The sequence below is a fragment of the Homalodisca vitripennis genome, chromosome 7, assembly GCF_021130785.1.
Source record: "Homalodisca vitripennis isolate AUS2020 chromosome 7, UT_GWSS_2.1, whole genome shotgun sequence".
Classification (NCBI taxonomy): Eukaryota; Metazoa; Arthropoda; class Insecta; order Hemiptera; family Cicadellidae; genus Homalodisca; species Homalodisca vitripennis.
In genome coordinates, this window is record NC_060213.1 from 146,414,679 (window position 1) to 146,428,109 (window position 13,431).

The window sequence follows — 13,431 nt, forward strand, 5'->3', positions numbered from 1 at the left end:
GCTGATAGACATCAGCTTGTGGAGCTTCTGTGTCAAGAAAAGAGTACTACCAAAAAAGTTCTTTCAACACCTCTACCAATAACAAGAGGGGTACCCCAAGGTTCTGTTCTGGGCCCTGCTCTCTTCATCCTTACCACAAATGACCTACCAGCATATCTAAGAGACAGCTGTACCCCAACAATGTACGCTGATGATACCACCCTTGTGCTGGGCAAAGAAAGTATTGAATCACTTCAGATAAGCGCATTTATTGCTACAAACCTAGCCACTCAATACTACCACGAAAATGACCTAGTTATAAACACACAAAAAACAAAGCAAATCATGTTTGGTAGAAGAGGAAGGGAGGAACCAGCATTACCTGAGGTGGAAGTGGAAGAGACCGCATGCTTCCTGGGCATTACCATCGACAGTTCCTTTACCTGGACAGCTCACATTGACAGTGTACGCAGGAAGTTGAACACTGGCATATTTTTAATTCGAAGAATGACGCAAATTGGCACTCCAGAAATAGTAAAAATCATTTACCATGTTTTCTGTGAAACTCACATAATGTATGGCATAGCCGCATGGGGTGGTACTACCAAGACCAATATGAACAGGATACTAATATTACAAAAGAGAGCATTAAGAACTATACTAGGCCTACAACCTATGGAGAGCTGCCGAGAACATTTTAAAAGTCTTAAAATCTTGACTGTGTATGCAATGTACATTTGTGAGGTGGCACACTATGCATCAATCAAACAACCAGCTCAAGGATCAGCCCTTCACAACTATAATACAAGACATGCAACCCGTTTCAACCTCCCAGCTCATCGAACTTCTCTATATGCAAGAAAACCAATATATGCCGGTATGAAAATCCTCAACCACCTACCACAAGACTTCAGACAGGAAACTGGTGCAACACTAAAGAACAGACTGAAGAACCTCTTGTTGGACAATCCAATCTATTCCATGGATGAATTTTATCAAACGACCTGGACTTGATGTTATGTATTGTATTACAATTTTATGTATTTACTCATATATTGTATACAGTATTGTTTTGACACCATTGCATTTCTTAAAGAAATTGTAATAAAGAATATTCTGACTTCTGGTCCTGTATTCAAACCGTTTATTTTGTTGATGTTATATGGATGCATCAAATTATAACCACGTTATTTAGTTTCAAGTCAAGTCAAACTACTTTATTCTGTAATATGTACAAGGTACAAAGAATAGCGTCACTACAATGAAACTAAATACTAATATTAATTTTAAAATATAAGTAAAAAAAATACAATCGTAACATCTTAACAATTTATCTTCAATTCTTCTTTAAATGAATTAATTGGTTTTTGTATTGAAATATTCCTCAAAAGAATATAGAGACAAATTAGTTAAATAATCTTTGACTTATTTTTTAAATTTTAACAGATTTGTTTCCATTATAAATTTTGTTGGTAAATTATGTAGATATCTAACACCTCTGTAATATGTTTTCTTTTTGTAAAATTCAAGATTGTGTTAATCGACATGTTTATTAAAACGGGTATTATATGTATGTTTATTGGTTTGTGGTATCGGATCAAAAAATTGTTTTACATAAATTATTGATTCAAATATGTATAAACCATATACTGTCAGAATTCCAAGTTCAGAAAAAATATGTTTAACAGAATCTGTATATCTTAAATTTTTCATGATTCTCAAAGATTTTTTTTGTAGGACCAAAAGCCTATCTAAATTACTTGCTGTTGTTGCTCCATAAATGCTTATTCCGTAAGGTAAATGTGAATGGATCAAAGAGAAATATATTAATTTAAGTGTATGTAAATTACTCATTTTTGCCATTTGTCGCAATGCATATAGACCAGTAGACATCTTCTTAGTAACATGATCTACATGTTTATCCCAAGCTAAATTTTTATCTATTATAAGTCCTAAAAACTTTGTGTGGTCTACTTGTTTTAAGTCTTGTTTAAGTCAATATGGACTTGTTTGAAGTCCATATTGAGCACACCATCAGTCCATCCATAACTTGGTCAGTTCTTATATTATTTCGACTAAGTAACGAAACAAGAAACATATGTTTATATTGCTATTTGTTCTTGTGGTTTTATTTTCCTGAATATTGATAACATGAAATAGACTTCTGTTAGCTGAAGTGGTAAAACTAGTTTACCAAGATGATTTGTTCATTTTTACCTTAATGAAATTGATACTTCTTTATACAAGTATTGGTATTGTAATATGTTGTCTCAAAGCTTTGATAAGCTGTAAAAATTACAGCTCAGGATAGATCGCTGGATGGACAATATGTCTTTGTCGTGTGACCGTAATAAATAATTATAGGCATTCAAAAATTATATAATCAAAAATATTACTAATTTATTAACCCTTTTAGTGCTAAGGGGTCTGGCGCATTGCCATACCCAAGAGTGCTAAGCATTTTAGGGCATAAATGCAGAGTTTTAGCAAATTCCTTAATATATCCTTAATGATCATATCTTGTTACTTTTTTTTATTGAAGATAAATAACCAATAAACAGAAATAAATACAAAAAAATACATTTGTACATATTTGGATTGTTATTAAAAAATTTCTTTATAATGTAAATTTTTTTAATAATTTTTTTTCACTTTGGCATACAGTTTTAGTATGTAAACAATTTTATATTATTTCTCTGAGGCTACCATCGAGAAGAGCAACTAAAACTAAACAAATTCCATATATTTGATTTGATTTTTACACAACAAATAAGAAGTGTGGATTAAAAATATAATATGTTGTCCGCGTCAAATTTTGCCCTACATATAGACCTAATGTTTGAAACACTCAAGAGAAAAAGTAATACACTTTTTTTTCTTTTTTTTTCCTTGGGGCGGCCTACTGCCATGCACTTAAGCCTCAAGGGCTTTTTGCGCACCCCGGAAACACCATGAGGCCTACCAGTCTACAACTTCAGCAGGTCAACAAACCGCCGAAAACAATCTATCAAGTCCTCCTGGGAAAATTCACCACCCCTGTCCAAGCTACCAAAGATGGCATACCGCTCTCTTGCTATTGCAGGGCAATCAAAGAGCAGGTGCTCAGCAGTCTCCTCCTGCTCATTACACCTTCCACAGAGCGGATCCCCCTGAAGGATGCCAACTCTGTGTAGATGCTTCCTCAGGTGACACTTACTATTATTAGCATAAATGCTTTACTAACTTTATTATTATTAATAAAGAAGAAATTCAAGCACAGTTAACACTTTTTTACCTAAATAATTGTTTTATTCAGTAATAAAACTATAAAAAAAGGTGAAGTAACTCATCATAACCTACAATGTTCTTATTGGACATTGTAACTTAGTAAAATATAATACACACGGAAAACAAAAATGAAAAATTAAGTAATGCAATGATTTGGAATACTAATGAAGTAGTATTTCACAATTATAATACAATTTAATCGATAAAATAAGATAAAACAGAGTAAACAAAGCACAGCGTCAGTTCGCTCGCAACGTAAACATCCGAACTGACCTTTTTATTTCACGTCAATGACGTATAAACAGCTGGTCGTCGGCAATTAAATATACAAATATCGTTATTCTATGGCTTTTGGATGAACTGTCATCGTTTGTAGCCAGTAACTTGCATAAACTGAACCAATATAATATAAAAATACGCTGCGTCTACAACGTAGACGCTAGCACTTTTAGACATAAACGCAGCTAGCACTCTACGACTAAAAGCACTAAACGTTATAGCACTAAAAGGGTTAAGATTATTTTAGTGAATAAATCAAAAAGATCTGACAAATATTAGCTACGGTATTGTGGTCACCATAAATGTTAAACAACAGCATTAAAGGGCTCAAAATATAAATTTGGAAATATAATGTAAAAGATTTAAAACAAAATAACTATATATTTTTCATGAATTTTTCATCACAACCCATTGCAACATATAAACACGGTTTTTATTTTAGAATATACCTTGGATTTAAAATTTCATCTAATAATAATATGTTATCATTCAAAAGAAACATTTTCTTTTTAAATACATGGAGTTTCATTATTTTGTTAAGATCAATATTTTTTAACCATAATTTATTACTCTCCTGTTTAACTTGCAAGGTCCAGAATGCTACGTTTAAGAGTACAAAAACGTTAGAACCAGGATGGGCGCTGGTAGCCTGAGTGAGCTTGTCACTTTATGGACTCGTCCCACAGCTGCATACGTGCACGCACATGTTGGAGCCTAACATGTTACTAGGATGGGCGCTGGTAGCCTGAGTGAGCTTGTCACTTTATGGACTCGTCCCATAGCTGCATACGTGCACGCACATGTTGGAGTCTAACATGTTACTAGGATGGGTGCTGGTAGCCTGAGTGAGCTTGTCACTTTATGGACTCGTCCCACAGCTGCATACGTGCACGCACATGTTGGAGTCTAACATGTTACTAGGATGGGCGCTGGTAGCCTGAGTGAGCTTGTCACTTTATGGACTCGTCCCACAGCTGCATACGTGCACGCACATGTTGGAGTCTAACATGTTACTAGGATGGGCGCTAGTAGCCTGAGTGAGCTTGTCACTTTATGGACTCGTCCCACAGCTGCATACGTGCACGCACATGTTGGAGTCTAACATGTTACTAGGATGGGCGCTGGTAGCCTGGGTGAGCTTGTCACTTTATGGAATTGTCCCACAGCTGCATACGTGCACGCACATGTTGGAGCCTTAACATGTTACTAGGATGGGCGCTGGTAGCCTGAGTGAGCTTGTCACTTTATGGACTCGTCCCACAGCTGCATACGTGCACGCACATGTTGGAGCCTTAACATGTTACTAGGATGGGTGCTGGTAGCCTGGGTGAGCTTGTCACTTTATGGACTCGTCTCGCAGCTGCATACGTGCACGCACATGTTGGAGCCTAACATGTTACTAGGATGGGCGCTGGTAGCCTGGGTGAGCTTGTCACTTTATGGACTCGTCCCACAGCTGCATACGTGCACGCACATGTTGGAGCCTAACATGTTACTAGGATGGGCGCTGGTAGCCTGGAGTGAGCTTGTCACTTTATGGACTCGTCCCACAGCTGCATACGTGCACGCACATGTTGGAGTCTAACATGTTACTAGGATGGGCGCTGGTAGCCAGGTTGAAAGCGGGGACAATTACTCCCTCGATTGTTTACATAGGGAAAAAGGAATGTCCTCCAAGAGCTCAATGCCTCGCGGGCTGAAATTGTTGTTAGATTGGAGGAGCAGGTAGCAGTGCTATTAGTAAACAGAGCCAGCCAACCACAAGATCTACGAGGCCGCCGCAATGCACCGACCGCCAGGTCATTGGGGGATCTGTGCATCGACTCCACATCAACCACATCCCTCGGCAATGGCGATGGCGATGGCTACCTACGGACTGATACTGGACGTCGGGCTATCCTACCACACCACCCCTCGGACTACGCATCACGGCCTCCACGTAGTGATAAGTACCAAGATTGTTATTTAAAAGTGTGCATGTGGAGGGATATTATTGTACTTAATCCGGGATGAGTGTTTTAAAGGTTTAGGTTCCTACCGTGATTTCAGCTTCGGGCTAGGGAAAGATATGTACCATAGTTCTAATTATTTATGCTGAATCGCGGTAGGAAGTAGGCTCTTGTTAACTAGATGCGGTGCGTGGACATTGTTTGTTCAGTTAGACCGGTCAATTAGCTGATCGAGCTACGGTGATACGTTTCGACCCGGCTCGCTGGAGAGAGGGAGGGAGTCAGTCGAGTCTTGGAGTTTCCACGAGAAGGTGTACCGGTCCAGTTAAGAAGCTGAAGTTCTTTCTCTAACCCTATAGTTGGGATTTAGAGTAATTATTTTATCGCGTGTAAATTCAATTTCAAGTATTTAATTTCTTTAGTGCGTTTTAGTTTCCGATCTGCCTCCGTAATCTTCAAAGTAGTAAGTCCCGTACCAGCTTATAGTTAATATCTTTTATTTTTATAATACTGTAATTAAAATTTCTAAAGTTTTCCCATATTTCAGAGTCTGAAAATTTAATTCAATTTTTTTTTTAAGTATTGTGAATTAAATTTTGGTGATAAAGTAAATATCAAGTTTTGTGTTATATTAATTTTGAGTATTTTGAGAAGAGAACTTTTTATTTTGTTTTGTTAATTTAAACCATTTTTGGAGAAGTATACATTTTTAGTTTAATTTAAATTTTAATTCCTTTTTATCAGACTCTTAATTAGATTTGTTCGATTGAGTGACATTTTGAAGAAAATCGAATCACAAGTTTGTAAACTTTGTTAACTTTTTGGTGAACTTAAATTTCGGAATAAATCAAGTATTTCCGAAAAGTTGTTCTAATTTATAAAGTATTAGCTCCATACAAATTCAATATATGTACTATAATAACGGTACAATATATTGAAATGAAAAGTTATTCTACTATTTTTATATGAAAATTGTATAAAGATAAATTTAAATATTTATAATACGGATGTTTGTTTATTTGTAATATTCAACTCAACCTAATATAATATTTGGTTTAATTTAACTATAATGTTCTCTAAGCATTATTTTATTCTAATGAATATTTCTTGTAAACTGGTGATAAAAATGCTAAGGTGTATATGCCTGCAGCAAGGGCTGGTGTTTACTATACAGTATTGCCTTTAGAATATAATAAGCTCTTAACAGACATCAAACTAATAGCATAATAGTACAGGGTCTCCGAAAAAGAATGCCAGAAATTTAAATGGGTGTTACTTAAAAACTGTTTAAGATAACTTAACGATTTAAATGTTAAATTGAAGCTTAAAGCTTTGTTTTCTGTGTAGCATAGGGGGAATGTTGACATTGATATGCACAAAACAGCTGCTCGGGTGGCAGTCTGCTATTGTGACTGACATGCCTGGTGCCAGTTGTGAGTATGATGTTTACAGTACAACAAAAGGCACAGTGAGATAACTGTGATACACAGAATTGAAATCGATTGTTAGTATGAAGATTTTGAGTAATGTATCGAGATCAAAATTCGCCAGATGATAAAGCAATTCGTTGCTGGATTAACTAGTTTCTTGACACAGGAAGTGTGCTGAAAGTACATTCAACTGGCTGACCAGAAACGAGTGATGCCAAAATCTACATTTTGAGCCCCATTTCCAATTGTTACAATTAACAACAACATTTGTGTAAATTCTGCAAACCAAAGAACACTCTGTGCCTTCTGCTGCTCTCTACTGACACCAGGTGGACAATAGCAGACTGCCACCACGCAGCTGTTCTGCGCATACCAAGGTTAACATTTCCTCCCATGATACACCGGAAAGAAAACTTAGTTATTCAAACTTCAATTTAACGTTTAAATCATTAAAAGTTATCTTGAATAGTTTTTAAGTAATAGCCGTTACAAAACCTGACATTCTTTTTCGGAGACCCTTTGTGCAGCACTAAGTCTAGTTGTTATAATCGGATAACCCGGAACTGCAAATAACCTGGAGCTTTGGATAACTACTGCTATAACTAACCTGTTCTTTGGTCGGGATGTTTGAAGCGGCAGCCGGGCCGAGAGCAGGCTGTGCCATATCGACAAGGTTTGCCGCCTGGACTCGCTGACGACTCCGCAGCGTTCTTCACCAGGATGTCCATCTGAGTCTGCCAGAAGCTCTTCTCCTGTGAAACGACACCAATAAGTCCCCCCCCCCCACCCCCCCCCCCCCCCACCCCCCCCCCCCCCCACCCCCCCCCCCCCCCACCCCCCCCCCCCCCCACCCCCCCCCCCCCCCACCCCCCCAATTGCCGGTTTGATCATAGGTATGAAGTGCGCTCTTGACCTTTGTTACTATGCTTTCAAACGTGCTGGGCATGGAAAGGATCGTAATCACTAACCAACTCTAGGCACCCAAGATACAACCCATTTGAGGTTGATCAAAACATTTCGTTATGTTCCTGAAATGGTAAATCTAACAGTCAAAAATCTAACTACAGAAACTATTCTTGATAGTATACTTCGCCAGTCATTAAAAGCTGTAGAAAAACTCGTGTATTAGCTAATTGAAAACAAACAACAAGAAGTACAAATAGTTCCTCATACATAACTTACAATTAATTACAAATTTTTGTAGCCTACTTGGTATTATATGAAGGCCCCAATTTTTAGAGCAGTTTTTCTTATTGGATACCTAAAAAACTATATTAGTTAGAAAGAACAAACTTTATTTGACTTGCAATGAAAAAGGAAACAATATCAGCGAGAAATAGGCCACTTCGTCCCTATCTACATATGGTTATCACAAGTAGGTTTAGATTAGGTTATTATAAATATGTTACTAGTAGTAACAAAGTTAAAGATAACTTTTTATAAGCACACATGTAATGTGAGCTCGAATTTTGGTAAAATCTCAAAAGAACGTTTTTCTTTATTTGCCAGAAGTGTGGAGTGGCACCCACTGAAGCTTAGCGGCATTTGCGATCAGTACTTTCCCGACCCCAAATCATGTGAGCACTTGTTAACTTTTTATATTTATAATAAGTATGTATTTATCTACATATAGATCCTATAACAAATAGTAGATAGGAACAAAGTGGCCTCCTTCTAGCCGACATCGCTATTGGGAGCATAAAACATGAATCAATCGTCACAATGGCATATATAATTTTCACAGTAAGTCAAATAGTCTCTTCTTTCTAATAATGTAGTTTTTTAGGTCCCCGGTAAAAATAGTATGCCTCACATAATAACAAAGTACCGCCCTCTCTAACACTTAAACTGGGGACCAACGGCTTAGATATCACTTCTGAACCACCACCAATAGGTGGAATTTGCAAGAACAGGATCGCTCAGCGGTAACCCATCTAAGCAGCAGCTACGCTCACTTTAGTTTACTCTGCAATAACCGCTACACTGTGCCATTGGCTGGAGATTAGTAGCGAGTATTTGTGTTGGGAATGATAAAAATTGAAACTGGTATAAAACATAACAAAACGAGAACAACATTACAGATTGGAGATATGTCCAGAAAATAAAAGAAGCCACAATACCCTTAATAGCAAAAAATCTGGAAAAAATAATAGTGACGGATTTATGAAAATCATATAATTTCAAACTAAGTAAAGGAGTTCCATTTGACACAAAACATTTTTTGTTCTCCTCATAACAGCAAACGGTCAAACAATAGTAGTAATAATTTTGGACAGCAGTGAAAACGTCTCGTAAAACGGGCATAACATCCTCAAATTTGGTGGATATCCTTACATACATATCCTTAATCACCTGAATATCTAAACATTAGGGAAGCCAAGTTATCTGGTGAGGATCGATTTTTGAATTTTATCAAAGTCGTGATGAATTTGTATCCATAAAAACAACAATAATTTGATTTTTAGTTTGTGTGTGTTTTGATTAGTGTAATTAGGGTAGCTAACTTATTTTTATATTTTTATTTGCTTTTGATAATACCAAATGTAAATATTAACTGTTTGATCCAATCAAAATTTATATTTTTTATTCAATTACTTTAATGGAATTGATAATCAATGTTTTTCAGTATTCAAGTGGTTTACGTATTAGATTGTTTTGGTGGTCTGATACGGAACTGCAGCCAACATATACACCCAAACTAAATCATTTGTAAGAACAAAAAATACTTTAATAGAATGCATAAACAATGTGAAACAAAGTCTAATAAGCTTTTCACAGTTATTTAGACAGAAATAATCTTTTAGGTAGAGTACAATAAGCGGACCCGGTTTTTATATCGATCAGTATAAACATCGATACTTAATATATATATATATCGAATGGGAGCCTATTACTCATATCAACATACCTATAATCATATTTGAAATTAAAATACTATAATATAGGCATAAATAATGACAATCTCATAAACAATAAGGAGCTATAACCATCAAACAAGCAATTAGAACTGGAAATACGAAAAGTCACAAATAATAACGAAATGATAACAATATAACATAATATGATAATAATGGCTGCTGCCGTTGGAAATAAATAAACAACATAGGCCTATAATAGAAAATACGAAATAGTATGCTAACTATTTATATGTTTTCTCCTTGGTAGCAATGATTAATGATTTTTAAGAAGTTATTAAAAGTATCCTCTCTAGAAAACCGTACAAACTTCTCTTATGTACAAATACAGAGATGGGCAAGATTTTAATAAGTGGCCCACACATTTGTTATTCAAACGTTATTATCGAACGATTTGGTATATTACTTCGATATTATATATAGGTAATAATCGTTACAACAAGAATTATTATACATTACAACAAAAAACAAGTTAACAGTAGCATTAAAAATAACTAAACCTGGACCACATGTTAGAGATACTTTACTTTACAATACTTACAGCTCGATAGCTATGAGCAACCACTTTTGTGAAATGGAGAAAAGGATTATTAATTGACAGGCACACTTCTCTGCAGTACAAATAATTACAAAGATAGATAGATATTACTCGTTGTTTATTGTTTACCTTAGACATTATAAATTTATCAATACGTCAAAGTCATAATATGTTAAATGAAATAAATTGTAATAGGCCTATCGAATTATTAATTTGATAGAAACAATCGATACATTCGATAAAAATAACCAAATAATGAGTGTAGGCCACTTATTAAAGTATATCCATATATTTTTAAACTTTGTTTCACGAGCCTCCTGGCTTTTGACTGCGTGTTATTGCCTGTAAAAGATAATGCGTTTATTATATAAAGTGTTTAAGCAATTTAGTTATCATTCAAAATCAGTATCGGTTGGTTATATCGATAGTTATAATTAAGTAATATCATTTGTCAATATCGATATAAACCTGCCTTTTATAGCCACGTAAAGATGAAACATTCTAAAAAATCAAATGATCATCATCAATCATTAGAACATTGCACTTTATTCTGCAGTTGAATAATCCTGGTTGTTTTGAAATCAAAATATCCCCAAACACACAAAAGTAAAATTCAGATTTTCAAACACCTACTTCGCACCGTACATAGGCTGCAACATTGCCATAACAAAAGCACCCTTCATGCTAAAGGCTGCAAACAAGAATCAAGGTGCATTGTTAAATGAAAGTGTCTATTGCTAGCCTAGATATGCGTCTACACCAATACCATTTAATTTGTCTTTTTTTCTATAGTCATCAGTGTCTTAATTCTACAACCCTAATAGCTTAATACAAAACTATAGATTAAATTATACAGTTTTGTAGGTGTACTTTTAATTCTACTACAGTAAGTATACTTAATAAATATCTAAGAGATTTTATTTTCACAAATGTCCAGAGGTTAGTAGTAAATAGTTTTGAGTTACCAAAATATTGCTTGATATTTACATGTACATATATACTGCTTACCTTTGGTGGAGTATGTGTCAAAGCTGTTGATCACTCAGAATAAGGCCAACACTCCGTGAATTCCGACAAAGATGGTCAGAAAAACTTAATAAAAGCCATATTAAAAGAAGAATTTGGCTTAGTGTAACATTCGTTACAAAATACACTGAAAGACGTTGTTGGTTGCAGAGCAAAATATGAGTTGCCAAACAAAGAAGGAAGTTGTAAATGTTTAAAGGTTAATGCGTAGCTGTTGCAGTGATCGATATTGCACAGTTAGCTCTCGCAAAATTTCCCTGTCAACAACGAAAATGTAAAAACTAACGCTTACACTAACAGTAATCACAACTCGCTACTCTTTATTTTGAAAGAACCGAAAATGTCTGTATTTGATAAGACAAACAAATCAACAAGACTAGCAATGCAATCAGCTGATAGCCGATGCGAGTCAGCTGCGCAGCATCGATCTGGCACTGGCAGTCTGGCACTGACGCAATACACTGCGGCGGCGGCGCTCTGTGTGTGGCAGCGGCTCAAAGGAAACAAAGGAGCAGCTGTTGAATTGAATGTCACAAGTTCACGACTCCGGCGCTAGTGCTGTCCTGCTGCATTGTCACTGGAACCAATGTGCTCTGGAGTACAAAACAGTTGAACATAAAAGTAAAATGTAAAAGATTTTACATGACAATATTTAAAGCTGACATGGCTCTATTGGCTTTTAAAATTATTACAAATTAAGAAATAAATATCTTCTAAACTTATTTTATTAGCCTATTTGTCTCATTCAGTGCAAAGTATAAATAAAGAGGGCATTAATTTCATATAAAATGTTTATTTATAAATTGCTTCAAAATTAGTTTTGAGGCCTAATACCTAGTTTAAAGTTTTGCTAAGTGTGATAAACTAGCCTTGGCTTTATTACAATGGCCTTTAACAGCATTTCTACTCAAAATTAGATAATGTAGAATTTATTATTCCAAGTGTTAAATTGTGTTTTATATACCATAATGTGCTGAATTTGTACTTAGCACACATCTATGAGTTTTTTTTTCATGAACTGACAATATCAAAGAGCTTCAAAATGTATGCAATTTTAGTGATATATAAGTATTTCAAACATGGACTTAAAGTACCATCTACTTAAAACAAATTTGTGGTGTTTCTACAGTGGATCCTTATATATCCGGTTTACAGGAGAAGATACTCTATTCGAAATATTGGCTAGTCGACTCTGAAATAATTTTCATCATGATAATGTCCTTTTTGAAAAACATTGGTGATGATGAACATTGTAAAAGAATCTTTATAAATCTTTATCTTTATTCCTATGTCGTTCAGTTAAATATGTCATAGTCTAATAATATCTCTAGACATATTTTTTGTTTTTGAATACCAACATAGTTTTGTTAAAAATTAGAAATTTTCTTTAAAATGGCTCTAGAGATTGAAACCATTTACAGATACCTAATAAAATGGCACTTCTATAAAACTTTGTTAAATGCTATTTAAAGATTAATAGTACATTATTTTGGGCAAAAACGAAATGAAGAATATATAGACAACAATGTGACTTTAATGAAATTTTTAAGTAGGTAAAGTTTATAAATATCTTATGAGAACACTTAAAGATATCTTCCATTTTTAATACCTAAATTTTTGATAACATAATATATATATATATATATGCATATTGAATTCTTTGACTGAAAATATATTTTAGTAAAATCGTGGTTAGCTTGAAGAGTGCTTTCACAACTGTGGTAACATTTTTAAAACACATATACAATCAAATATCGAACTGCATCATCACAGGACTGTTCATTTAAAAATATTAAGTTGTAATTTAATATCAATATTCAATTTAAACCATTGAAGAATCCTGAGCAATGCCATCATTCAACCAGTACTTTTCCATATTTCACTTTTTCTTTTTGATAATATTATGGTACCTATGATGGTTCGATATCGTATAGTGAAGAATCCATATAGTAACTAAATAACTAAACCAGTACTTGTCAGAAAGCTCTTGTATATGTGTAAAAAAAAACTAAATTGTTAAAAATTTTGTACTCCTCAATCCATTATTT

At 34.8% G+C, this 13,431-nt stretch overlaps 1 protein-coding gene across 1 annotated transcript in view; it reads right to left on the reverse strand.

Moving 5' to 3' along the window:
- LOC124366474 (PAN2-PAN3 deadenylation complex catalytic subunit PAN2-like) overlaps window positions 1–7,659 on the reverse strand; it is a 30,909-nt gene extending 23,250 nt beyond the window's left edge. The window contains exon 1 of the mRNA XM_046823057.1: window positions 7,512–7,659. Within this exon, the coding sequence (XP_046679013.1) occupies window positions 7,512–7,632 (121 nt within the window). The 5' untranslated portion in view covers window positions 7,633–7,659. The remainder of the gene's footprint in view (window positions 1–7,511) is intronic.
- Window positions 7,660–13,431: the final 5,772 nt, after the last annotated feature.